The 27,610-nt window shown below is 34.8% G+C and overlaps 1 protein-coding gene across 1 annotated transcript in view; it reads right to left on the bottom strand.

Annotated features, from left to right (window-relative positions):
* Positions 1–27,610, bottom strand: part of ARID2 (AT-rich interaction domain 2) — a 164,960-nt gene that overhangs the window by 2,379 nt on the left and 134,971 nt on the right. Inside the window, exons 15-18 of the mRNA XM_019653085.1 lie at positions 12,697–12,835; positions 12,520–12,605; positions 9,816–9,939; positions 9,635–9,726 (exon numbers count right to left, since the gene is read on the bottom strand). Of these exons, the coding sequence (XP_019508630.1) occupies positions 9,635–9,726; positions 9,816–9,939; positions 12,520–12,605; positions 12,697–12,835 (441 nt within the window). The remainder of the gene's footprint in view (positions 1–9,634; positions 9,727–9,815; positions 9,940–12,519; positions 12,606–12,696; positions 12,836–27,610) is intronic.

The following is a 27,610-nucleotide window of genomic DNA, read 5'->3' as shown; positions in this document are numbered from 1 at the left end:
ATAAAAGAAACTGTTTTTTTTTTTTTTTTAATTTATAAACTTGCAAAAAAATTATAGTATTGATGTGGCTGCGTATACAAAGAGAGATTATAAAAGTGGGCGCTGTCTACTAAAGAAAAGAGTGATGCTTAAAGTTGAGGAGAAAAGTAGTAAATCAGGCCAGAAATGGAGAGATGGATAAACATGTGATGAAGAAAGGTTGGAAATGCGCGGGTCCACTTATACACAAATTTTTTTCAATAAAAACTGTAAATGTATTTTCTCTTCCTTATTACTCTCTTAATGATATTTTCTTTTCTCTAACTTCATTACAGGGATACAGTATATATAATACATGTAACATACAAAATGTGTGTTAATCCAATGTTTATGTAAGGCTTCTGGTCAACAGTAGGCTATTAGTAGTTAAGCGTTTTTGGGAATCAAAAGTCATATGCAGATTTTGACTGCCCAGGGGTCAGTGTCCCAACCCCTGTGTTGTTTAAAGGTCAACTGTATTAGTAAAATATCAATGGTAAAAGCAGGTGATTGGTATATGAGTGTTCACTGTGAAACTGCTCACTGTGAAATTATTCCAAGTTTGCCTTATGTATGAAAATTTTCACAATACATGTTAGAAAGAAATCAACCAGCAAGCGATTACCTAAGAACCTCAGTGCCTTCATTAAAATAACCCTGGGTAAAAGGAACTAACAGAGGAAAGAAAGGAGATGAAGACTTCTAAATTTTGAACGAAAAACATTGTAAGGAAGCAGTCTATGGGAAAAGACAGAAATTCAAAGGCAAAATTTAACATTTTTACCACAGCAAAACAAAGTAAAAAAAAAAAATGAGATTGATGACTAAGGAGTTGGGCATCTTTTCATATGTTTTTGGCTATTTGGATATCTGCTTTTATGTACTTTCCATATGTAGAGACTCCACACACTGAAAAAAATGACTAGAATTAAATATTAAAATTATAATACCAAATTTTGGCCAGTATGTTGAGCAGCTGAGACTCTCATACATTGCTGGAGGGAATGTAAACTTCTTTGGAATGTTTGGCACTATGTACTAAAGCTATAATATCCTAATCACCAATCCTTCATAAAAGCTCAATAGAAATATGTACATATGTGGTCAAAAAACATGTATAGAATGTTTACAGCAGCATTTTTCTTAAAAGCCCCAAAATGGAAAACAACACATCAAAAGTAGAATGGAAAAAATTAATTTGAGTATATTAATACAACAGAATTCTATATTGCAACAATATGAACAAAATACTGCTACATGAGATAACACCAATGAATCTCACAAACAATGCTGAGTAAAAAAAATAGCTACCACAGGGAATATATACATACATATGTGTGTGTGTGTGTGTGCATATATATACATATATATATACACATATATATGTATATACCTATATACACACACACATATATATATACATATATATATATATATGTACACACACACACACACACACATAAATATAGCTCTACTTATATAATAAGTTAAAAATCAGGCAAAATTAATTTGTGGTGTCACAGATCAGGAGAGTGGTCTCACAGAGGAGGACGGGGCAAAGACTGGTGGGGCCTCAAAGGGGCTCTGTCTATGGTACTGCTGTTCTATTTCTTTCCCTTTTTAAAAAAAAAAATTTATTGGGGAATAGTGTGTTCCTCCAGGACTCATTAGCTCCAGGTCAAGTCGTTGTCTTCAATCTAGTTGTCTTCAATCAAGGAGGGCGCAGCTCCTTGGCGCATGTGGGAATTGAACTGGCAACCCCGGTGCCATGAGCCTGTGCTCTAACCACCTGAGCTAACTGGCCACCCCTGCTATTCTATTTCTTAACTTGGATGGTTGGTTATATGAGTGGTTCACTTTGTGGTAATTCATTGAGCTTTACATTTCTGTGTTTTATACATTTTTTTAGACATAATTTACTTTGAAAGCTTTTTAACGAAATTTTAAATAAACAATGAAATTTCTAAAATTTCTGTAAAAAAATAATAGTCATAAAAAGATGATTTAAAAATAACTTACAAAGTGGTATCAAATTATTTCCTCTGTATAATCCATAAACATTTTGACAAGGAAAGCCTTTAGTTTAAAAAATTTAATAAAAGCATAATATTTTTTAAACTGATAGTCATATAAAAAAGTGTTCTTTTATTTTTATGTCACATGTATAATACTAAAAATACTAAATTTAACCACCAGGATGATTTTAAGGTAACAATTTCATTTTTGATATAAATTAATATCTTTTATTTTGGGGGAGGTTAAATAAGCACTCACTAACTAGATAAAAAAAATGAAATATGCCTGTTTTGTTGTATAAAATGATACTTTCAATTTCATATTTCAAAAGTTCCTTTTTGATATTTAACAAAGCATAAACAATGTGTTACTTTAATAAACTTAGTAAAAATAAGAAATAATTTGTAAACAGCATTAGTGAAAACAATTTAAGACACGAGTCAGTTTCTAGGAAAACAGCAGCTTGAGCAGTTTATCTCCTTTCTCTCCCAAAATAAGTAAAAGAGATTTATTTTCTGGAGAAACTAAACCAGGAAGACTTAGGACTTACAGAGATGTAGACACAATGAAGGTTAGGGGGTTAGGGATCAATCGGGCAGAAAACGGGACTGGGTGAAAGTGAACATACTTGAACGCGATAGCCTCCTGATCCCCCTCCCCGACTCTGTTTCCAGAACGCAGGACCTCACATTGACTCTCCTCCAAACTGCCCACCTCGAAAGGCAAGAAAATCAGAGACTCTTCTCTGGAGAAACAATCTCGCTACCAAAACTGACAAGTGGAAGGGGCTTCTAATAAACACATTGGCTCATCGGGGGTCAGTGACAAGTGGAGATCACCTGCCCAGAGGTTCCAACTAGCTTCTAGGTATTTTATAATGAAGCTAAAAATTCTCAGACATTTGAGGAAGTTTGAGGAAATGGGAACTATACCCAGAGCAGAAGAAACTTAAAAAATACTAGAGATTAATATCCCCTGAGAGAGATGAGAAGGCACTCTATTCAACATATGAATAGGATGTTATAAAATAGCAACAACTGGCAACTCAGAAAGAGCTCTTAGAAATTAAAGCAGGATAGCTGAAGTAAAAATTCAATAAATTTGATGAATTTGATGCAAGTTAAAGGGATTCCCAGAAAACAGATTAAACTGGAAAAAAAAAAAAAAGAAAGCTAAGAGAGAAAAATCAGAGGATCAATTGACAAGGGTCTAATACCCAAAAAACAGAAGTTCAAGAAATGAGGAACAGAAACAATGGATTGCAGGGAATTATAAAAAGAAACATTGAAGAAAATTTCCCATTACTAAAGGACATGAATCTCCTGATGGAAAGGGTCCAGTGAAATGAAATGCCCCCTTCAATGACAAGAAAACACTGACATCAAGACACACCATCATGAAATTTCAGAAGAGTAGACATAGATAAAAAAGAAAAAAAAAGATCCTAAGAGCTTCCAGAGGAGGGAAAAATAGATCACATACAAAGAAATGGGAACCAGAATGTCACTGGACTCAACTGCAAAGCTGCATGCTAGAGACACAGGAGCAATGCCTTCAGATTTTTAAGGAAAATGATTTTCCAATCTAGAATTCTGTAACTAGCCAAACTACCAAGAGTAAGGGTAGACTAAAAACATTTCTGGACATGCAGGGTCTTAAAATTATTGGAGGATGTGCTTTAGCATGAAGAGGGAATAAATCAAGTAAAGAAAATAAGTGGACTTCCAGGAAAAGGGATTCAACATAGAAGGAATTCCCAAGAATAGCTGTGTGCTAGGCTGGCAAAGCAAGCTGTCTAGACTGTAAAGGGAACAAAATGTAAAACTGATAGGGGTGTAACAATTGTGTTTGAGTATTGGATAGCTTACATATAGACTTGAGAGATACTGATCAAAATACATGGAAAAATCAGCATTAGGCCCAAAAAAGCTACACAAAGAGCAAGGCAATCATTAACCTCAGAAAAACACAGAGAAAAAAAAGGTAGTAAAAGTAGTACTCGTTTGGTTCAGCATCAAAAAACTGGACAACAATCAATTTAAGATTTCATCAAAAACTGATGTAACAATATTATGCAGAAAGGAAAAATAGGAGGAACAGAAGTTTTAGGAGTATTCAATTCCTTAGAAAAAGAGTCAATAGGAACATAAGCATATTATTGATAAATATGGAGGCAAACAGCAGAAAAATTAGCTCAAATTGTTGCAAGTTCACTCTGAGCTGAGAGACGGGCAGGAGGTGAAGTAAGGGACTACTTATGCTTGTTTTGTTATAAGCTTTTTAGTACCATTTAATTTTTAAATGTTAATTTTTACAAAAGCTTTATTGATATCTAAGTCATATATTATGAAATTCACCCATTTAAAGTGTATAATTCAGTGGTTTTGGTATATTCACAGAATTGTGCAACCATTACCATAACCAATTTTTGATCTTTTCATCACCCTAAAAAGAAATCAAGTACCCATTAGCAGTCACTTTCCATTATTCCCCAAATCCTTTCTTCATCATTGTTGTTTTTAATTTTAAATTGTGGTAAAATACACAAAATACAAAATTTACTATTTTAAGCATTTTTAAGTGCACAGTTCAGTGGTATTAAGTACATTCACGTTGTTGCACAATCACCACAATCAATCTCCAAAGTTTTTCATCACCTCATAACCAAACTCTGTCCCACTAAACAATTAACTCCCTATTGCCTCCCTCCCTCCAAGCCCGTGGTAACCACTGCTCTACTTTCTATCTCTATATATTTCATTCTTCCAGTAGAATATAAGTGGAACCAGACAGCATTCGTCCTTTGCCCTTTTGTGTCTGCCTGATTTCACTTAGCATAATGTCTACAATGTTCATCCATGTTGTAGCATATATCAGAAATTTGTTCCTTTTTAAGGCTAACATTCCATCATATAGTCCACACTTTAGCTATCCATTCATCTGTTGATGGAGGAGGCTTGGGTTGCTTCCACCTTCCACCTTTTGGCTATGCTGCTTTATCTGTTCGACTCCTTGATTTTAGTTCTTTTGTGTGTATACTACCCTAAGTGCAATTGCTGGATCGAATGGTAATCCTATGTTTAATTTTTAGAGGCCCACCATACCGTTTTCCACAGTGGCTGTGCCATTTTATAGTTCAATGAGCAATGTGCAGGGGTTCTAAGTTTTCCACATCCATGCCAACACGTATATGTGTGTGTGCGCGTGCACGCGTGAACAACAGCCATCCTGATAGGGATGAGGTGGTATCTTACTGTGGTTCTGATTTGTAATTTCCTAATGATTAATAATGTTGAGCATCTTTTCATGGGCTTATCGGCCATTTGTTTATCTTCTTTGGAGAAATGTCTATTTGAGTCCTTTGCCCAGTTTTGATTTGGTTTGTTTGTATTTTGTTGTCGAGTTTTAAGAGTTCTTTATATATCTGGGTATTAATCCCTGTATCAGGTATGTGATTTGTGATTATTTTCTTCCGTTCATGTGTTGCTAGTGTCCTCTCTGCACCACAAGTTTCTAAATCTGATGTTCCATTTGTTTATTTTTTCAGTTCAATTTATTTTTTCTTTCATTGCCTATGCGTTTGGGTCATATCCAAGAAATCACTGCCAAATCCAATGTTATTAAGTTTTATAGTTCCAATTCTTACTTTTAGGTCTTTGATCCATTCTGACTTAATTTTTGTATATGGTGTTTGGTAAGGGTTAAACTTCATTCTTTTGCATGAGAATATCCAGTTTTCCCAACTCCATTTGCTGAAAAGACTGTCTTTTCCATATTGAATGGAAACTGGCATCCTTACTGAAAATCATTTTACCATATACGTGAGGACTTATGCCTGGCCTCTCCATTCTGTTTTATTGGCGGTATGTCTGCTTTTTTGCCAGTACCACATATTTTTGATTACTGTAGCTTTGTAGTAAATTTTGAAATCAGAATGTGTGAGTCCCCCAACTTTGTTCTTTTTCAAAATAATTTTGGTAATTCAGGGTTCCTTGATATTCCATATAAATTTTAGAATGGATTTTACTATTTCTGAAAAGAATGTCATTGAGATTTTGATTGGGGTTGCATTGAATCTGTAGATTGCTTTGAGTAGTACTAACATCTTTAACAATATTATGTCTTCCAAACCATGAAGGAAGAATGTCTTTCCCTTTATGTATGTCTTCTTTGACTTCTTTCAGCATTGATTTCTACTTTTTAGTGTACAAGTCTTCCATGTCCTTGGTTAATGATTCCTAAATACTTTATTCTTTTGATTTACTGTAAATTGAACTGGTTTCTTTATTTCTTTTATTGCCTGTTCATTATTAGTGTATAGAAAAGTATCATTTGATTTTTAAATAAGACCCATGTATTACACTGATAAAAGATAGATACATCAAAGAAAAAAAAAAGATACATCAAAAGGAAGAGAATTCTCCAGAACTCAAGCTTAATCAGAAGGGAGATAAACTGCATTTAAACATCTTATACTATTCAATCAGATTATGAATTTCAAATTTAAAAAAAAGCTGATATTTCACATTGTTCAGTATGTTGTGCTGGAAGAATGAAGGTAAATTTCCACATATCTTTCTATGGACCTCTCTTTTCTTATTGCAAACAGAATTTGCTTTAGTCTAAAAAAATCACACTCTATAGCTTATGCCAATAGAGATGAGACGTATGAACAGAGAATTATCTTTTGTAGCTATCTGATTTCCTACACTCTCTTCCTCACATCTGTGAGTTTTGCCAGACTCTGTCAGTATTTTTACTCAAGCAAAACTCCTTATCACTGGAGATGTTCAACAGAAGTTCGATATGGAGATTTCAATTTGGACTGGGAGGGTGAATAGAAAATATTTAATGAATTGTTTTAATTCTTTTGCTTCTGCTATTCTAAGATCATAGGAACTAAAGATGCCAGAAGATATGTGGAAGGTTTAGAGTTAAGTAAAATAATAAAATCAACAAAACAAAAACAGTATAATGAAAACTTTTGGCTCAATAGTTATATTAGACCAGTGATTCTCAACCTGTGGGTAGCGACCCCTTTGGGGGTCTAACGACCCTTTCACAGGGGTTGCTTAACACCATCGAAAAACAAAAAGATATTTACATTATGATTCATAACAGTAGCAAAATTACAGTTATACAGTAGCAACGAAAATAATTTTATGGTTGGGGGTCGCCACAACATGAGGAACTGTATTAAGGGGTCGTGGCATTAGGAAGGTTGAGAACTGCTGTATCAGACCCAGCCAAAGTGGCTTTACTGTAAGCCTAAGAATATTCAACTAGAATGTGAGGAAAAAGCCCTAAGAAAAAGTTATTAAAATTATTTTTAGATTTCCAATTGCCTACACAAATTCTAGACATAGCTCTACAAAAAAAATGAATTTGTGAGACTTCTTTCTTTCCATCTATCAATCAAATACTTATTGAATTACTATTACATTCCCAACATTATGCTAGGCACTAAGGACATAAAAACAAAAATAAATATTCAATCCCTGCTTTCAAAGATCTCACCATCTAAGGTGGTAACATGGAAAGTGTGGGGTTGTAAAGAGTACCTGTTGCACCCTAGGTCAGGGGTAGGGAAGTAAGGAAGATGTCAGGAAAGGAAGAGGTCACCCTGAATTGAAACCTAAAGGATGAATAGGAAGTAGAAATTATCTATAATGTATTGGGCATTGTATTGGGCTAGGTGTTCAGGCTACAAAGATTAATCAGAGAAAGTCAGGACATAGGTCAAGAGAGGAAAAATGCCACATTCAAACTATTTACAAAATATTAAGGGCTGGCCAAGTGGCTCAGTTGATTAAGAGTGTGAGCTCTGAGCAACAGAATCACCGGTTTGATTCCCACGTGGGCCGGTGAGCTGTGCCCAAGCTGAGCTGCCAACAGGTGGCAGGATGGCTCAGCTGGTGAGAGCATGTGCTCCTAACAACAAGGTTTCCAGTTCGACTCCCGCATGGGATGGTGGGCTATGCCCACCCGCAACTAACATTGAACGCGGCACCTTGAGCTGAGCAGCTATGAGCTGATGACGGGTGGCTGGCTGGATGGCGACTGGACTTGGAGCTGAGCTAGCCGTGCCCTCCACAACTAAGACTGAAGGACAAAAACTTGTCTGTTCCCCTTCCCCAATTCCCCAATAAAATCTTTTAAAAAAAATATTAGGATTAAGTGTTATAAGGCAGACGTTATTAAAATAGAGAACAAACTCAGTGGGGAAGGGGAACACAGCATAGGAAAGGTGGCACACAGAAGCTAATGTCTAAGCTTAATCATGAAGAGTTTGCAGATATTCTACGCTGGCAACACAGGGAGAAGGGCATTCTAGGCAAGGAGAATAGTATGAGCACTGGAAAAAAGATATAAAAGTTCAACATGAAAGAGTCTAGCATGATTAGGAGTCTGCATATTGTTTAGTTGGGCTGAAACTGAAATGCAGGCTATGACGCAAAAAGAGAGGTGGGAAGACAATACCGTGAGAAAGGTGGGAAGAAATCACGTAATGAATGAAGCAGGGAGATGCCAGTGCTCTCGTATGGTTACTAAACCTTCATTATTTCTTTTTTTCTGAAAAACTTTGCTTTTCAAAAATTTGAGTGTTAAGGTTTTTTTCTTATTCAATTGTGAGACTACTTGATACACTAAATATAGTAACTTTTGTCATTACGGATACCTTTTCTTTAGTTTGAAGAGTTTTATTCATCTTTAATTTACAGAAGTTTTAAAATCTGATACAGTCAAATTCATTGCTTTGTTATCCTTCGTAATTGATACTACTGTTTTTATGTTTGAAAAATCCAGTTGGAAGATTATTGCAAGAAAATATCATAAAAGACCTACTGCAAGGTAAAATGGCGGGGAGGAGAACTAGGGTAGATTCAAGATATATTTAGGGGATGGGATTAATGATAGTATGTGAGAGGAGAGAGACTCAGAGAGAAAGTCACTATCTGGTAGGCAAGTTGCCTCAGAAGACAACTTTTCAACAAAGGAGCCTGAGATGCAGGAGGAATACTAGAAAATCAATTCAACCTTCAAGGAAGACAAGGTCAAAAGGCATCAGCAGAACATTCCACATCTGCTCTCTCTCAAGGACTACAATTATTATTTCTAGTTTCTATAGATTTACAAAATCCTGATTTTACTCTAGCTTAAGTCCATTAGAAAGTAACTTTTAAAACTTCAGTGTATTATAGTGAATCTTATTAATATCTATGACTGACAGCTTCATTAGCATGCCAATTATCAAACTGAATTTGATCCTCATTCCACACAATTCAAATGACCATTCTCCGCATCCCTAAGAAACTCCTAAGTTTTCTCTTTAGTAGATATACTTTTTCTCTAAATTCTATGGCAAGAAAATTAACCTAATAAAACAAGGTAAAGGAGCACCTTTTAGTTATTGCAACTTTGGTCTATTTTTTGGTTTTTAAGAGATCATGATGGCCTGACCGTGGCATAAGCTTTTGAACATATTCACAAAATTTATGACAAAAACAGTGAATATAATACAGATATCTAATCTTATTACCTGATATGTAAAAGTAAAATAATCTAAATTCACTTTGGCTATGGAAAACAGCTTACTCACCTGCGACCACATTCTGAATATTTACCAATATTTTTTAATATTAAGGCAGCTGTTAGTCGGATGTGTTTAGTTATTGGTCCCTCTTTTTCATCCTTAAAAAGGAAAAAAAAAGAAAAAGAATAAAGATCTAAATCATACAGTGCTCACACCTTTACAGATAAGGCTTTCAAGGCTTGCTTACTGTGAAATCTCGAAAGACAAGGTTCCGTGATCCTCTCCTAAGGGCCATAAGGGCAGCACTGGGATGATTCACGATGGCCTTCTGTGCTCTGGGCGTTGAGCTTGGGCCCCCTCCAGCGGGCTGCCTAAATTGATGAGAGAGAGAAAGAGACAGTCAACAGGATGCTACAGACAGACAGACAACGACCCACTTGTCAACCCCAGGGTGGTTACTTTGAAACTTTGGATACAGAATGAATAAAAACTCCCACGGTCCAGCATTAATGTTTATTCTTTGTGTCAGCCTAGGCAAAGAGGCTCTTAGTATCAAGGTGGTTTCAAGTCTTTTATTTTCCAATCTACTAATTTTAAGCAAGCAATAAATGTTTCAGTGTAGTCCATCTTTAAAGTTGTGCTGGTAAACATGCAATCAAAATAAATACAACATTAAGTCAGATAGAAAAGGACAAGGCTGTACTCATATATAGGCTATAAAACAGAAAGCAACAAAAGAACAAACAAAACAAACATACAAACTGGTAGACATAAAGAGTATGGTGGTTACTCGAGTTGAGAAGGAGGGTGGGGGGAGCACGGAGAGGGTAAAAGGGATTAAATATATGGTGATGGAAGGAGACTAGATGCTGGGCGGTTTGGGTGGTGAACACACAACGCAATATAAACATAGTGTATTATAAAATTGTACACCTGAAACTTACATAATGTTATTAACAATGTTATCCCAATAAATTTAATTAAAAAAATAAAACATAGTATATCAAAGTTGTGGAGTTCACATTTTTTAATGTAATGTGAAGATGTTAATAAAGAAGAAAATAGTCTACAATTTGAGCTGCAGGTTATTTTTACTAAACAGTACCTAAAAGTAAAATAATATTACCTAAGAATATACTGGTACAGGTATATAGGTCATCCAGGAAAAGATAACCTAATATGATAATATGAAATTATGCTAAACACTACATTGCAAACTATTACTTTGCTTCATAATCTTATTTTTCATCACTTAATAATTTTAATCCATCCGTTCAGTGTAGTTCTACTGTCCTTTATGCAAGACGTAAAATGGAAGGATTGCAGAGATGGATTTTATATAAAATTAGATTCAAACTACTCTAGATTTCTTTGGCCAAGCAGAAAAATTGCATTAGTATCTGTTGTATTCTGGTGGGGCAGTGGTGGAAAGAGAAGTGAGTTGCATGTGAAGAAACTGTGTCCATTTCCGACACTGTAACTAGCTGCATGACTCAGAATATTTCAGTTTGCCCCACTATACTTCAGATTTCACATCTGTAAAGTGGGGATATTTCTGGTATTTATTTATATAAAAAAACTAATTCAGAATATTAAATAAGTCAACGTAAAAGCAATCTTTAAATTGTATGCCAGTTTGTATCTACATTTATGTCTACAGAAAAAGACATCTATATGTAGATATAAACTTATCAGATACGATGATTTCAGTGACAGAGTTTTGACTGATTGTAACCAATATACCAACTATCTCTTCTTCCAAACTTGAGCAACACCAAACATATTCCAACATATTATTTTAAGCTATATAATACAAATTAAATACAGTGAAAATTATAGACAAAGGTATTTGGCAGAAAAATGACTTTCTATTGTCTTTAGGATAAAATTCAAACTCAAGATTAGGCTTATGAGACTCTCAGCTATTTACTCCTTGTTCTTTGGGTTTCAGTTTAAATGCACTTTCTGTCAGAAAACCATCCCTGCTCTCCTAGATTGGTTTAGGTGAGCTCTCACAGCATCTTGTACTTATCTTCATGTTGATACTTTTATACTGTATAGTAAGAATTACTTAAGAATGGCAAAATATATCTTGGTCACATATCCCTCATACTATACCTTAGTGTCTAGCACAGAGTATATGTTATTTAATAGAAACTGCATGAATAAATTATGTAAGCAGCTTCTGTGTTCCCATATTCCTAGTTCTCCGTATTTATAGCTCTGTGAAGTTGTAGACTAACTATATCTTGTTCTTAGAATTCCCTAGGTCTGGCACAATGCCCAGCATATTACAGTAGCTTAATAAATAGTGACAAACTAATTTTCACATTTTGGGAGCTAAAAATATTATTTAGATTATAGAATCTACAACTAAGGGCTTTAGTTAGAAACAGAAGATATTATGTAAATCTAATAAGGACCTTACAGGAATATACAACCAATTCAGAATTTGACTACATGCATTACAAGTCTGTGTTCAAGAAAAAACAGGTAAATGAAGAGCCATATAGTAAATGTGACATGTATACTCTTATATAGGACCTTTACTTGCCACCTTGGCCTCCATTCAAGGCGTAGTTGCAAGAAGAAACCTCTTTGCATTATCAAATACATGTTCAATTACTCTCTTAAAGGACAAAGCCATATACATAGTTCCAGTTCACAAAACATCTGTCATTACTTCCAATGATTTGTCTAGAAAGTAGAATCAAAATGTCAGAGCTATATGGTACTTACAGACCCTGTGGTCCAGTCAAACATGAAAAGCAATGCCTAGAGAATTTTTAGCAATTTAAACAGGGTCACATAGCTGGTTAATGGTAGAGCTGGACTAGGACCCAAGTTTCCACTCTTCCAATACGCTCATTTGTCTTTCATTTGTACTGTTTTGCCCAGTTTCCTGTTTTTCTTTTTGTATGTACAACAGGAGGTAAACTCATGTTCCTTACTTGGTAGAAGGTTTTTGACTTCCTGCTTGTCCTGGTTCATCTTGTTTTAATCCTGCAAGCAGGGCATCCTTTGAACAGTGCTTATCCTTTTTGAGAAAGAGGAAGTAAAAGAATACACATCAAGACCTTTAATGCAACCAGATGAGTTACTGACCAAAGAGTATTAATAAAGTGTACCTGTAAGTGTGTAATAAAAGAAAACCTCTGTCGCTGAAAAGGCTCACAACCTTCCCAAAGACACTGCCCTGGATATACATCTTTTCCTCCGTGTTCAGTTGCTGCATGGTAGAAAACCTGTGAGGGTGTCTGAAACCACCTACGAAAAAATAATAGAAACTTTGTGACACTTGGATACACTCTTTAAAATGGAAATCTTGCTCTGCTAATACAAACGCTTCAGCTCAGCATACAGAAATATTAAGCAAATTGGTGCAAGCAAATCTCAAGTTCATTTCATTTCAAAGATTATTTTGTACCAAATTTCTCTGCATATATTTCCAAGTTAAATCATTCAACTGTACTGAACTCTTTTGGTAATTTGTGTTAAGTTTAATATGTTTCATTCTCAATTACCTACAATCAATGAAGGTCAGCTAAGAATCTCTTGAAAGTAAATAAAGTGTCATTTAAAAAAACAATAGAACAATATTTTATAAAAAATACATCACCCTATTGTACTTTCAGAAGCTGTTCAAGCATTTACTAGGTTTCATATAACATATAATAAACTCCAGCAATATTCAATCTAACAATCTAAATGCTAAATGTTTTGGGAAATCTGGTTTTTTCATTGAATTCACACTTTGTATGTCTATGTTGAAGAAGTCTTATCTCTCATTTCTCCAGCATCATACCCTACTCATTCATATACCCTGGGGCTTAATAATACAAATGTCTGAGTAGGTAAGTGGCCAAGTACATGAACCTGAAGAAAGCCAGATACTATTCTCTCTTATTAATTAGAATACATAGCAATGAGAAAGAATACTGGAATTCAGATAGTAAAGAACACATTCAAAGGCTTCAATTACTAGCTAGTAACTCAAATATTTGTATAATCAGTATCTTTAAAGTTTATGGCAGAGCTCTTTTAGGATTTTACTTTTTATGAACGTCATATAAATTTGTCTATATTTCAACCAATTTTTGATGTTCAGTATACATACAATATTTCAAATTCATATTCCTTTAGGAAATGACTGACATTAAAATAAATTTTAATCAAAAGGGTAATTACATATTGAATTATAAAAGACAATGTAAAAAATCATTTTAGATTACATATTTCATACCATTCATATTCATCTATATAAATACCTACTAAATGTTTATTGTGAAACTATCATGGATTGGAAGAATTAATATTGTTAAAATGTCCACAGTACCCAAAGCAATGTACAAATTCAATGCAATCCCTGTCAAAATTCCAATGGCATTTTTCACAGAAATAGAACAAACAATCCTAAAATTTGTGTAGAACCACAAAAGATCCCAACCAGCTAAAGCTATCTTGAGAAAGAAGTACAAAGCTGGAGGCATCATGATCTTTGATTTCAAACTATATCACAAAGTTACAGTAATCAAATATTGGGTTGTCGGAAAAGTCATGACGTATCTTTCTATGTTTCTCACTGCAAAAATGTGTCATGACTTTTCTGACAACTCAATAGTATGGTATTGGCATAAAAACAGACATATTGATCAATGGGACAGAATACAGTGCCCAGAAATAAACCTATGCATATATGGTCAATTAACTTACGACAAATGAGCCATGAATATACAATGGGGACAGGATAAGTCTCTTCAATAAATGGTGTTGGAAAAGCTGGACAGCCATATGCAAAAGAATGAAACTGGACCATTATCTTATACTGTATACAAAAATTAACTGAAAGTGGATTAAAGACTTGAATGTAAGATCTGAAACCATAAAACTCCTGTAAGAAAACACAGATGATAAGTTCCTTGACACTGGTCTTGAGGGTGATTTTTTTGGATTTGACATCAAAAGCAAAGGCAACAAAAGCAAACATACACAAGTGGGACAACATCAAACTAAAATGCTTCTGCACAGCAAAGGGAACCATCAACAGAATGAAAAGGCTACCTATTAAAAGCAAATATTTGCAAATTACTTATCTAATAAGGGGTTAATATCCAAAATACATAAAGAACTCATACAACTCAACAGCAGAAAACTAGACAATCTGATTAAAAAATGGGCAGAGGATCTGAATATAAATATTTCCAAAGACATACAGATGGCCAGCAGGTACATGAAAAGATACTCAGTATTACAAATCACCAAGGGAAATGCAAATCAAAACCACAATGAAATACCACCTTACACCTGCTGGAATGGCTATTATCAAAAAGACAAGAAATAACAAGTGTTGGCAAGGATGTGGAGAAAAGGAGAACCTTGTACACTATTGGTGGGATTGCAAATTGGTGCAGCCATTATGAAAAGCAGAATGAAGGTTCCTGAAAAAATTAAACACATAACTACCATATGATCCAGTAATTCCACTTCTGGTTATTTATCCAAAGAAAATGAAAGCATTAAATTGAAAAGATATGCAACCCCATGTTCATTGCAGCATTGCTTATAACAGCCAAGATAAGGAAACAGCCTAAGTGTCCACTGATAGATGAATGGATAAAGAAAATGTGGTAGATATACAATGGAATATAATTCGGCCACAAAAAGAACGAAATCTTGCCATTTGCACCAACATGGATGGACCTAGAGAATAAGATGCTAAGTGAAATAACTCAGACAAAGACAGACAAATACCATATGATCTCACTTACATATGGAATCTAAACAAAACAAAAAACAAGCTCATAGATAGAGAACAGATTTGTGGTTGCCAGAGGTGGGGGGTCCAGGTGTGGGTGAAATGGGTGAAGGAAGTCAAAAGGGACAAACCTCTAGTTATAAAATAAATAAGTCATGGGACTATAATTAAAAAAAAGTTTAATGGGAAAGTAAAATCAGTAAGTACATTTTTAGTTTCAGAGTTTTTTAAATTTTCAGTACAGTTGTTCCCCGCTTAGCCATGATTTCGCTTTCCATAGTTTCAGTTACTCGTGGTCAATTGTGGGCTGAGAATATTAAATGGAAAATTCCAGAAATAAACAATTCATTACCTTTAAGTTGCCAATCTGGTTAGTATCGTGAAATCTCACATCATCTCACTCCTTCCCGCCTCGGACCTGAATCATCCCTTTGTCCAGTGTATCCACGCTGTACACACTCCCCTCCCATTAGTCACTCAGTGGCCCTCTCTGTTATCACACTGTCTGTCATGGTATCACAGGGCTCATGTCCAAGTAACCCTTCTTTTACTTAGTAATGGCCCCGAAGCTTAAGAGCAGGGATGCTGGAAATTTGGATATGCCAAAGAAAAACTGTAAAGTGCTTTCTTTGAGTAAAAAGGTGAAAGTTCTCAACTTATTAAGGAAAGAAAAAAAATTGTATGCTGAGGTTGCTAAAATTTACAGTAAGACGGAATCTTCTATCCACAAAATTGCAAAGAAGGAAAAAAATTCCTGCTAGTTTTGCTGTTGCACCTAAAACTGCAAAAGTTACAGCCACAGTGTGTGTTAAGTGCTTAGTATGAAAAGGCATTAAATTTGTGGGTGGGAGACATGAACAGAAAATGTGTTGCAACTGATGGCAAGGTGTTGTTGCCAGAAAGCACTGAACAAGACTTCAGCAACAAATCCCTTGAAACTAGTGACATCAAGCCTTGTCATGTAAGGGATGGTTAAGCAGAGGCAGGAATGTTTGGCATTTTATTATCTGACATCATCACAAGTAGAAGGGTGAGTACAGCACAATAAGATATTCTCAAGAGAGGGAGAGACCAAATTCACATAACTTTTATTACAGTATATTATTATAATTGTTGTATTTTTACTATTAGTTATTGTTAATCTCTTACTGTGCCCAATTTGTAAATTAAATTTTATCATAGGTATGTATGTGCAGGAAAACACATACTATATATAGGGTTTGGTACTACCCATAGTTTCAGGCATCCACTGGGGGGTCTTGGAAGGTGGATAAGGGGTACTCACAATGCTGTTTCATTAATATGAAATAAATATGAATGGAGCTCTGTTATACAGACTAAGAACTGTCACAAGGAAGCATTTCTTGTTATGTTTCTAAGATTTTACTTAAATACTATTAAATTACTAATTGAAAAGGTAAAGCTGTTTATACACACACACACACACACACACACACACACACGCAAACCAAAATTCAAATGCACTAATAGTCACTATTCAAAATGATAGTTATTTCTAAACTACTTCGCAGTATATTAAATGAATCGTTTGTTTACAATACACAAAATTAATGAATTTAACATGCACAAGAAAAAAGGATAAAGTTGGTGTTTCTTTAAATCAATTTTAATTACTAAATATATACAACTGTGTGTGTATGGTTTTAAGACAACAGGGATTTTTTTTTTTTTTTTTTTTAAGTGAGCCATCCTGCTACCTGTTGGCTGCTCAGCTCGGGCTGGACTCGAACCACTGTTGCTCAGAGCTCAAACTCTTGAGCGAGCTCTTAACCAACTGAGCCACTCGGCCGGCCCTAACAGGGATTTTTAAGTACTCATCACTTTACCTGCCCAACACAGAATCTACTGTTTCCCTCTTATCTACTGCCCTTTCCCTCAACCTAAGTCTATTTTCTCTCTATTTATCTAACCACTTATGTCACACAAACCATTCACATAGTGCAAGGTAAAGTTCTAATATAATAAAAGAAGCTGGTTGCAATGATCATATGAAGGTGATAAGAAGTTAAGGTTTCCAAATCCACTAAATGGAGTATCTGGATTTAAAATGTTTAAATGCAATTTCACAATTTTATGGATTCTTCTGGGATGGAGCGGGGAAAGAATAAGAGATAAGGTCGGGTGCCACTACTGCTTAGTAGTGTGCCTAGAACAATTTTCCCTATTACTACCTTTCCATCAATAATCAACCCCTACTCTCACCAATAACAACCTATTCATTTAAAGAAAATGTAAAAGTTCAAGAGTATCCAAAAAACATAAAAATTCCCTATGATTCAATTATCTAGATTGCTTACATTTTGGTGTATTTTCTTTAAGCTTCATCCCCCCCCACCCCCGTTTAAACAAAACCTGGACTGTTGTTGATATACTTTTATATGCTGCTGCCGCTGTACAACCATATATTGCCTTTGTACAAATGAAAAGAATGTCCTTCCTTATGATACTTCATTGCTCTCTCCTGAAATGCTGTTGTAATAAATATACAATTTTTGACATGCACAATGTGAATGGTGCCCCTTCCTCTCAATGAGCACAACCACAGGTGGAAACACTGGTTAAATAACATTTCTCTGAAACTCATTTTACTTATTGGTAATCTAGCTCTCAGGACGGGTGTGAGGCTTAAATTTGATGATACATGTAAAATTATTTGGCAAACATCAGGCCAACAATAAGTGAGAGCTATCAGCATCATGACAGTAGTAGCAGCAGTATAATAGTAGCAATAGCAGCAGTCACAGCGGTGGCACTAGTGACCTTTCTTCACCTTGCCCATCTCACTAATCATCTAACCTAAGTGAGACCTTTCCACAACTATTCCAAATGCTCCCTGTTATCAAGTAACTCTTACCATCACTCACAACTAATTTTATTAATTTCTGCTTCTGAACACATTCCCCATAGAAACTGCTTCAAACTTTTTCACCTTTTTTAAACATTGAACTTCAACCTTATTATTTTAGAGCTTGTCTCCCCCTGTGTTAGTGTGAGTTTGTGAATTTGGGGGCAATGTCTTACACTTTTATGGTTCTGTGGGAAAAGAAGGCTTATTACTGAAAGACCTTAACTTTACTCTACTAGAGCTTCCTTTTTTTCTGCATTAAATATTCTGTGATCTCAGCCTTTCCTTCCCTTGGATCTCAGCCAGAAGTAGCCACTATTTCCAGGGTTAACTCCTTCACTTATATGCTGAATTCAATTGTGTCCTGTTATAAACTATCCCCCCTTTTGAATCCTATACTTAAGTGTAATAATATATATATATATATATGTTATTCTGACTAAAAACAACAGAAACAATACTTTTTCTTTGATCCTGTTACTTTCTCAAGAGAGAAACTAGATTTAAAATACTTGGCAAAACAATGCAAAATTTAATAAATATTTAATACATTAATTATAGTAACTATATCTGGCACTTTTTTCTCAGTCATTGGCCATCTTTCAAAGATATATATTATTTTCAATTACATTATCTATACAATTTACAGTGGCTACTCCCCTGCTCGTTACTTAAATAATTGCAGCTAAAGCTCAGGATTAGTTCTTATTTGTTCATTTAAATCCCCTTCAGCCAAATTCTTTTTTCTTTCATCCTAGTGAAAAGCTTTTTGTTTCAACTGAACAAAGTATTCACATAAGGCTGCTTAGTGTAAGTTTCCTGATTCCAGCTACCCTAAGCAGCCACTTAAGGTTAAAATACTTGCTACCTGAACTAAAATAAAGCCAATAAGTATTTATTGGTATAATTTATATTGTGATTAATACTATCACTTTTACTGCTATTTCTTAGGCATCATAAACACATAAGTGAAGTAAATAAAGCACATTTTTCCTACTACCTTAAGATTTTATTATTTAAAAGCCTGCAATCTAGGGCCAGTTGAGTGGCATGTTGGTTAAGAGCTGGCTTGGGATGCCAGAGGGCCCCGGTTTGGATCCCACATATGAGGGCCAGTGACACTGCCCTCTACAGCTAAGATGCTGAACAGCAGCTCAACCTGCAGCTGGGCTGCCTTGAGTCGCCGGTGACAGTGTAGGCTGTAGCCCCTGCTGCAGTGGGTTGCCATGGGCTACCGTGTGTAGCCAGCAGCCAGCGTGAGCGGCCAGTAGCCACAGTGAGCGGCCATCCAGAAGCCGGCGACTGATCTGCCTCGCCCGGGAAGAGCGCAATGATGGTGCCAACTTGGGCCAGTGAAGCAACGTCCTCCACAACTAGATTGAAGAACAAAAGGACAGAAACTTGTCTGTTCCCCTTCTTCCAATTCCCCAGCGCTGTTCCCATCCCCCAATTCTCCAATAAAAATCTTAAAAAAAAAAAAAGCCTGCAATCTATGTAGGTTATATCAATAATACATAATATTTAATATATTTAATAATTCACCATATTCAAAAGAACGATTTAAAAACAAATATCTGTGTTTATAAATCTAAGATTGTTTCCTTTGTTTTTAAAACATAAATAAAAGGGCTGATAATAGCACTTTAGTTCAGATAGTTTTATTTAGTTTTCCTAGTTGCTCAAGCTATTGGCAGGCTATTTTTCTTTACTAACCAAAAAGTATTCCATATCACTCTTAATAGCCCTCCGCTGCTGCAAAATAAATTTGACTTAAAACACATGGGAATATATATTTATAACATATATATGAAATGTTGCAGAAAAATTTTAGTTTAAAAGTTGTATATTTACATGTTAATAAATGCTGATAAATGATAATACTACATATCGAAAATCTATACTGGAAACATACTTTAGTTATAAAAGCTATATTATTAGTTGTAGAACAATTTCCTTTCACCTCAAACTTTAACATCCAATTGTTTTAGATAGATAATATTCTATGGCAAAAGAAATATCAAGGGTATGCATTATTTTATATTCAAATAAGATTTAGTAAAAAGCCGCTAAGTTTTTTTGGGGAAAAGCCCAAACCAACAACCTTCCTGGGAGACTAACTTAATTTTACCATATTCAGTTGTAAAAGTTCAAAATGAAAAAAAGGTGACTAACTTCGCTATTAAAAGAACTTAACTTATTGCCTTAATACAGGACTAAAAATGACAAGTGCGAACTGAATAGCTGAAAATCAGTACTGGTGTTCTTGGAAACCAAATGTTTCTTTCTGCTGCTACAGGAATGAATACTCCACCCTTGGCTTCCTTGCCACAGTCAGTCCAGATTTCAAAGCCACAGGGAGGAACAAACTATGACTTAAAACCCCTATATATAAAGCAAGAAGCAGAGATTCTATGGTTACAGGTTAAGTTGGAGGGCCTCTCTAAAGCGTCCCCTTTATCCCCACACCGCTCATTCAAAGAACCCTGTGGTCAAGAGACACAGTACTAAAAACAATGAATGTAAATTCTTGGCTACCCAGAAACATCGAGTCCTCTCCTCCAATTACACAGAATTTAAAAAACAAGTTCATAAGTATTCTTTTTTTAAACAGGATATTTTTTGGGTCCGCTTTCTTAAAAAAAAAAAAAAAGACAAAATTTAATCCCATTATTTATATATTTCAATTATAAACTAAAAGTCAATATCATGCTGACAATACACAAGCAAGAAAATATAAGGATGAGGACCTTCCAATTTCTGCTCAGACACATAAAGAGCTTGAAAGTTGTCACTCGCATCCTCAGAACAAGAAAAGCTGAACAAACTGAAAATTCACATTTCTTCTATAAGTCATCAGAGAACTAAACTCACAAGGCAAACTGCCTCCCTGAATACTGGAGAGATAGTTGAATACAGGGAATCACAAATAATTTCTGGAATCAATAACTGGTAGGAATACTTAAGCAGCAACTGATGAATTGATCAAAGCTTAGTATGGACTACCTTGAAAGCTAAAAACTCCTGTGGGGCCAAGTCTCTGAGAGCCCACACTTTTAAGTTTTACTTCCAGGAATCCTACCAGGTTCTCATAGGGAAGATCGGAAAAAACTCCCTAGCACTTCCAGCAGGGGGAGGAAGAAAGTAACTATTGGGTGGTTGGGAAAGTCATGGCACATTTTTGCACTGAAAAACAGAAAAATATGTCATGACTTTCCCGACAACCCAATATTTTTACATATGCCCAGAGTATTCTTTTCTCCTTAATAAACACCTGTCCTCAGGGAAAATTACTTTACCAGAGCCTTATCTGACTTGTGGAATTCAAGCCCCCTCTAGACTCCCTGTCTCACATAAGGAAAGAAAAATAAGGCTAAGAAACTCTTCTCAAAGCCACAGTCCTTAGATTCAATCCCACTAAAAAAGTGAAATTTTATCATGTGATTATAGAATGCTTTCCGTCCCAATACCTCATCACCACATCAATAGGGAGCCAGCATAATAACAGTGGATTACAACTGAGAAAGCTGTAAGATACAGACTCTATTTATTTATGATATTTTAGTTTTTCTATATTTCAATTACAGTTGACATTCAATATTATTTTATATTAATTTCAGGTGTACAGCATACTGGTTAGACATTTATATAATTTAAGAAGTGATCCCCCTGACTAGTCTAGTACCCACCTGGCGCTATCCATAGTTATTACCATATCATTGACTATATTCCCTATGCTGTACTTTACATCCCCGTGACTATTTTGTAACTACCAATTTGTACTTCTTAATCCGTTCACCTTTTTCTCTTAGCCCCCCAAACCCCCTCCAATCTGGCAACCATCAGTTTGTTGATACAGACTCTATTCAAAAAGGAGTTACTAAAGGAACCCAAAGACAAGAAAGGAGGGGGAAAAAGAGGACACTAGAGGAAACTGAAGCCTTTAACACCTACAGTTACAGCAAACATTAAACACAGCATAACTCCCAGCCACATAAACATAAAACCTCACACTAAAGGTCTATTTACCTCAGTTCCTATGAACTGATGATACAACCTGTCCAACTTTCAACAAAAACTTATAAGGCATGCTAAATATAAACAACCACCACCACTACCCACACCACAGTCTGAAAAGACGGTAATCAGTACCAGACTCACATATGGCAGAGGTTTTGGAATTATCATACTTGGCAATTTAAAATAATTACAATTAATATGCAAAGGCTCTAATAGAAAAAGTGGCAATATACAAGGAAAGAAGGCTAATCTAGGCTGAGAATGGAGACACTAAGAATAAAAAGAAATTGCTAGACATCAGAAAGACTGTAACAAAAATAAAGAATGCTTTTAAGGGGATCATCAGTAGACTGGATATGGCCAAGATAAAAACCTGTGAGCCTGAAGATAAATCAATAGAAACTTTCCAAACTGAAGAACAAAGAGAAAAAAGAATTAAAAAAAGGAAACAGCATATCTAAGAACCATGAGAAAAAGGTGCAATGTATGTGTAATGGAAATACCAGAGAGGAAAAAGAGAAAAAAACAGAAAAAAATGTGAAGAATGGCTAAGAATTTTCCAAAATTAATGACACATACCAATCACAGATCTAGGAAACTCAGAGAACACTAAGTATGATAAATGTAAAAAAACCCCAACACCTAGGCATATCACATTCAAACTGCTAAAAACCAAAGACAAAATATCTTGAAAGAAGCTATAGGAAAACACACCTTACTGATAGAAGAGAAAGGGTTAAGATTATACTGACGTCTCTTGTTAAAACCTGCAAGCAAGAGTGAAACATTTAAAATGAAAGAAAAAGATCTACCAACCTAGCATTTTGTGTCCACAAAATTATCTTTCAAGACTGAAGGAGAAATAAAGACTTTCTGAGACAAATAAAAACTGAGGGCATTTGCATAGACCTGCCTTACAAGAAATATTAAAAGAAGTTCTTCAGAGAGAAGGAAAATAGTGGAGGTCAGAAACTCAGATCTATATAAAGAAAGGGTATCAGAGAAGGAATAAATGGAGGTAAAATAAAATATTTTATTTTTCTTACTTTTATCTGATCTAATAAATAAGTATTCAAAATAATAGCAACAATGTTATTTGGTGATTATAGTCTTACAATAAGTAACATAAATGACAGCAATGGCATAAGGGACACTAGGGAAGAAGTAAGGATTCTATTACAAAATACCTGCACCATCCATGAAGCGGTTTGAAAGTGGACTTACATTAGATGTAAGTATATATTTCAAACTCTAAGACAACCATAAAAATTTTAAAAGAAGTATAGCTGACATGCTAAGAGAGAGAAAAAAAATGGAAACATATAAAGTACTCAATTAAAACTAAAGAAAGCAGAATAACATGGGAAGACAAAAGAAGCAAAGAACAAGTGAAATGAAAACATTTACAACTATGATATTAATGCAACTGTATCAATAATCACTGTAAATGTGAATGATCTAAATACATGAATTAAAAGACAAAGAGACTGGTAGAGTGGATTAAAAAATACTCCAACTCTGTGTGGTTAAATATAATGACACAGGTTAAAAGTAAAGGGATGGTGAAAGATACACCATGCTAACACTAATCAAAAGAAAGCTGGAGTGATATTAATCTCAGACAAAGCAGACTTCAGAGTAAGGATATTATGAGGGATAATGATGAACATTACATAATGATAAGAAGGTTAATTCTTCACAAAGACATACAATTCTTAAGACTTACAATTATATGCTCCTAACACAAAGCATCAAAATACGAGGCAAAATCTGATAGAACTGCAAAAAGAAATGAAGAAATGCACTATTATACTTGAAGACTTCAGAGCATCTCTATAATTGACAGATCCACCAGGCAGAAAATCAGTAAGTATACAGTTGAACTGGAGTCCCTCAGTCAACTGGATCTAATTGCCATTTTTATAATACTTCATCCAATAACAACAGAAAATACATTCTTCTCAAGTTCACACAGAACACTTACTATGATAGACCACATTCTGGAACGTAAAACACACCTTAACAAATTTAAAAGAAATCATATAAAGTATGCTGTCAGATTACAATGGAAATAAACTAGAGTTCACTAACAAAAAGATAGCTGTAATATCCCAAAATATTTGGAAATTAAACAACATACTTCTAAAACATTTTGAACTAAGTGAAAAGTAAATACAATTTACCAAAATTTGTGGAATACAGCTAAAGCAGTATCTCGAGGGAAAGTTCTAACATTGAATGTATTAGAAAAGAAGATCTAAAATCAATAATCTAAGCTTCTACCTTAGGAAACTAGAAAAAGAACATATAAACTCAAAGCAAGCAGAAGAAAAGAAATAATAAAATAAGAGCAGAAATCAATTAAATGAAAAAAGAGAATAGAGAAAATCAACAAGACCAAAAGCTGGTTCTTACCAAGGTCAATAAAATACATAAACCTCTAGCTAGCTTAACCAAGAAAGAACTGGGGGAAGTCATAAATTATTAATATCACAAATAACATCAGTAGCCATTGCTACTGAGCCCATTGATATTAAAAGGATAATAAAGTAATATTATGAATAACTCTATACCACAAATTTGGTAACTTAGATGAAATGGACTAATTCTCTAAAAGACACAATCTGCCAAAGCTCACACAAGGAGAAATATATAATCTGAATAAGCCTATGATGATTAAAGAAATTGAATCAATGATTAATAGCCTTCCAAAAAAGAAAGCACCAGGTCAAGATGGTTTTACTGGTGGTGACATATACCAAACATTTAAGGAAGAAATGATACCAATTCTCTGTAATTCCTACCAGAAAATGCAGAGTAAATACTTCCTAACTCATTCTTATGAGGCCAGCATTACCCTAACACCAAAAAGCAGGCAAAGACAAGTAAGCTACACACCATTGTCTCTCATGAAGAGAGACGTAAAAATCTACAAGAAAAATATTAGCAAATCAAAACAAACAATGTACAAAAATTGCTATGTAACAATGTAAAATGACAGATGGACTCTGTCACTGTGTGCCCATATCCTGCTCTATCCCTTTGCTGAGCCACTGAGGCTAACTACGAGAGCACTGAATAAATATATTAAGCTAAGCTGAAAAAAATTTTTACTTATTTATTCCAGGTATACAAAACTGTCTCAACATTCAAAAACTAATTGATGTAATCCATCACATCAACAGGCTAAAGAAGAAAAATCATATCATCTTATCAATAGATATAGAATCTAATACCCACGGATTACTAAAAACTCAGCAAAAAGTAGATTAAATCACTCCAACAAAGATAATATATAGATGGTAAATAAGTATATGAAAAAGATGCTCAACATCTTTCAATAGGGAAAAACAAATTAAAATAGAGATATGGTACACTTCTATTAGAATGGATAAAATCTAAAAAACTGACAATACCAAATGTTGATGAGGCTGTGGAGCAACAGGAACTCTCATTCATTGCTGGCAGGAATGCAAAATGGTACAGCCACTCTGAAAAAAAGTCTGGCAGTTTCTTAACAAGCTAGACATATTCTTACCATATGATCAAGCAATTGTAATCCTAGGTATTTGCTCAAATGAGTTGAAAAATTACGTCCACATAAAAACCTGCACACAAACTTTTATAGCAGATTTATTACTGACAAAACCAGAAGAAACCAAAATATCCTTCAATAGGTGAATGGATAAGCAAACTGATACATCCATACAATGGAATATTATTCAGCAAGAAAAAATGAGCTATCAAGCCAGAAAAGACATGGAGGAACTTTAAATACATATTGCTGAGTGAAAAAAAGCCAGTCTGAAAATGCTACATACTATATGATTCCAACTGTATGACATTCTAGAAAAAGCCAAACATAGGGGCTTTTCAGGGTGGTTAAACTACTCTGTATGATTCTGTAATGGTGGACACATGACATTGTATAGTGCCACAGAACTATATAACACAAAGACTAAAAACTAATGGAAATTATAGACTTTGGTTAATAATGATATATAAATATTACTCATCAATCATAATATGTACAACACTAATTCAAGATGTTAATATTAGGGAAAACTATGCAGGGAAGAGGAAGTATATGGGATCTCTCTAAACTATTTGCTCAATTTTCCCACAAACCTAAAACGGCTCTAAAAATAATAGTCCATTAATTGTTTTTTAAAGGTAAGGATGAATATTATCACTACTGTTATATAACTGTTCTGAAAACATTAAATATTACAATTGGACAAGATGATAAAATAAGAGGTATACATATAGAGAACCACCATCAGTTGAAAAATATAACAGAAAATCATTTATGATAGCAACAACAACAAAAAGAAACACAACTAGCAATAAGCTTAATAAACTTATAGAATTTATGTGAAGAAAACATTAAAACTCTACTGGGGTATAAAATATTATATTAGGGTCTGCCAAGTGGTGCATTGGTTAGGAGTTGGCTTGGGACGCCAACTCTGAGCAGCAGGGCCCCGGTTCTGATCCTACATGAGGGCAAGTGACGCTGCACCCTTTGCAGCTGAGATGGTGAGCAGCAGCTCGACATGAAGCTGGGCTGCCATGGGTCGCCGGCGATGGCCTAGGCTGCAGTGGGGCTGGCCGGCAGCTGGCGTGAGCTTTTGTAAGCTGCTGTGAGCCACCGTGAGTGGCCGTCCAACGGCTGGGGAGCGACTGCCTCCCTCACCCGGGAAGAGCGCAATGATAATACCAACATGGGCCAGTGAAGCGACGTCCTCCAAGAGACTGAAGAACAAAAAGGACAGCAACTTCTCTGTTCCCCTTCCCCGATTCCCCAATAAAATCTTAAAAAAAAAAAAAAAAGATTATAATACCATGAGCTGTTATTTTTTCCTTGGAAAGGAAGAATCAATATTGGAAAAATGTTCACCACCAAAAAACAAACAAAATACCTATTCATTAAAAGCAATTGCAATGAAAATCTCAACGTGCTTTTTGGGGGATCTCTAGAAACATTTTAAAATTCATTTGAAAAAATTAGTATCTGTGCAGGTACTAAGTCTGAATTATACATACATCATTCTAATTTCAAAAAGTTGTACAATGCCTGGTACAAGGTATATGCTTGAAAAGATAATGAGAAACACTCTGAAAAAGAAAAATTAGGAGGGAGAAATTACCATATCCAACATTAAAATTTAAAGTGAAGATATGATAACGACAGAGACCAGTGGGATAACAAGTAATCCAGAAACAGAAAAAGCATACAGGAATTTAGTATATATCTCAAAGGTGGTAACTCAAATGCTTAAGGGAAAGATGAATTTGTCAGTATGTTAGTCACTTGGAAAGCAATAAAGCTGGATTCATAGTTTACTTTATACATGAAACCAAATTACAGATGGAACAAAAAGTTAAAACATTAAAGTAGTAG

Source organism: Hipposideros armiger, unplaced genomic scaffold, assembly GCF_001890085.2.
Source record: "Hipposideros armiger isolate ML-2016 unplaced genomic scaffold, ASM189008v1 scaffold_194, whole genome shotgun sequence".
In the NCBI taxonomy this organism is placed as follows: domain Eukaryota; kingdom Metazoa; phylum Chordata; class Mammalia; order Chiroptera; family Hipposideridae; genus Hipposideros; species Hipposideros armiger.
Note: the sequence above shows the minus strand (reverse complement) of the source record. Positions and strands in the feature narration are given on the sequence as shown.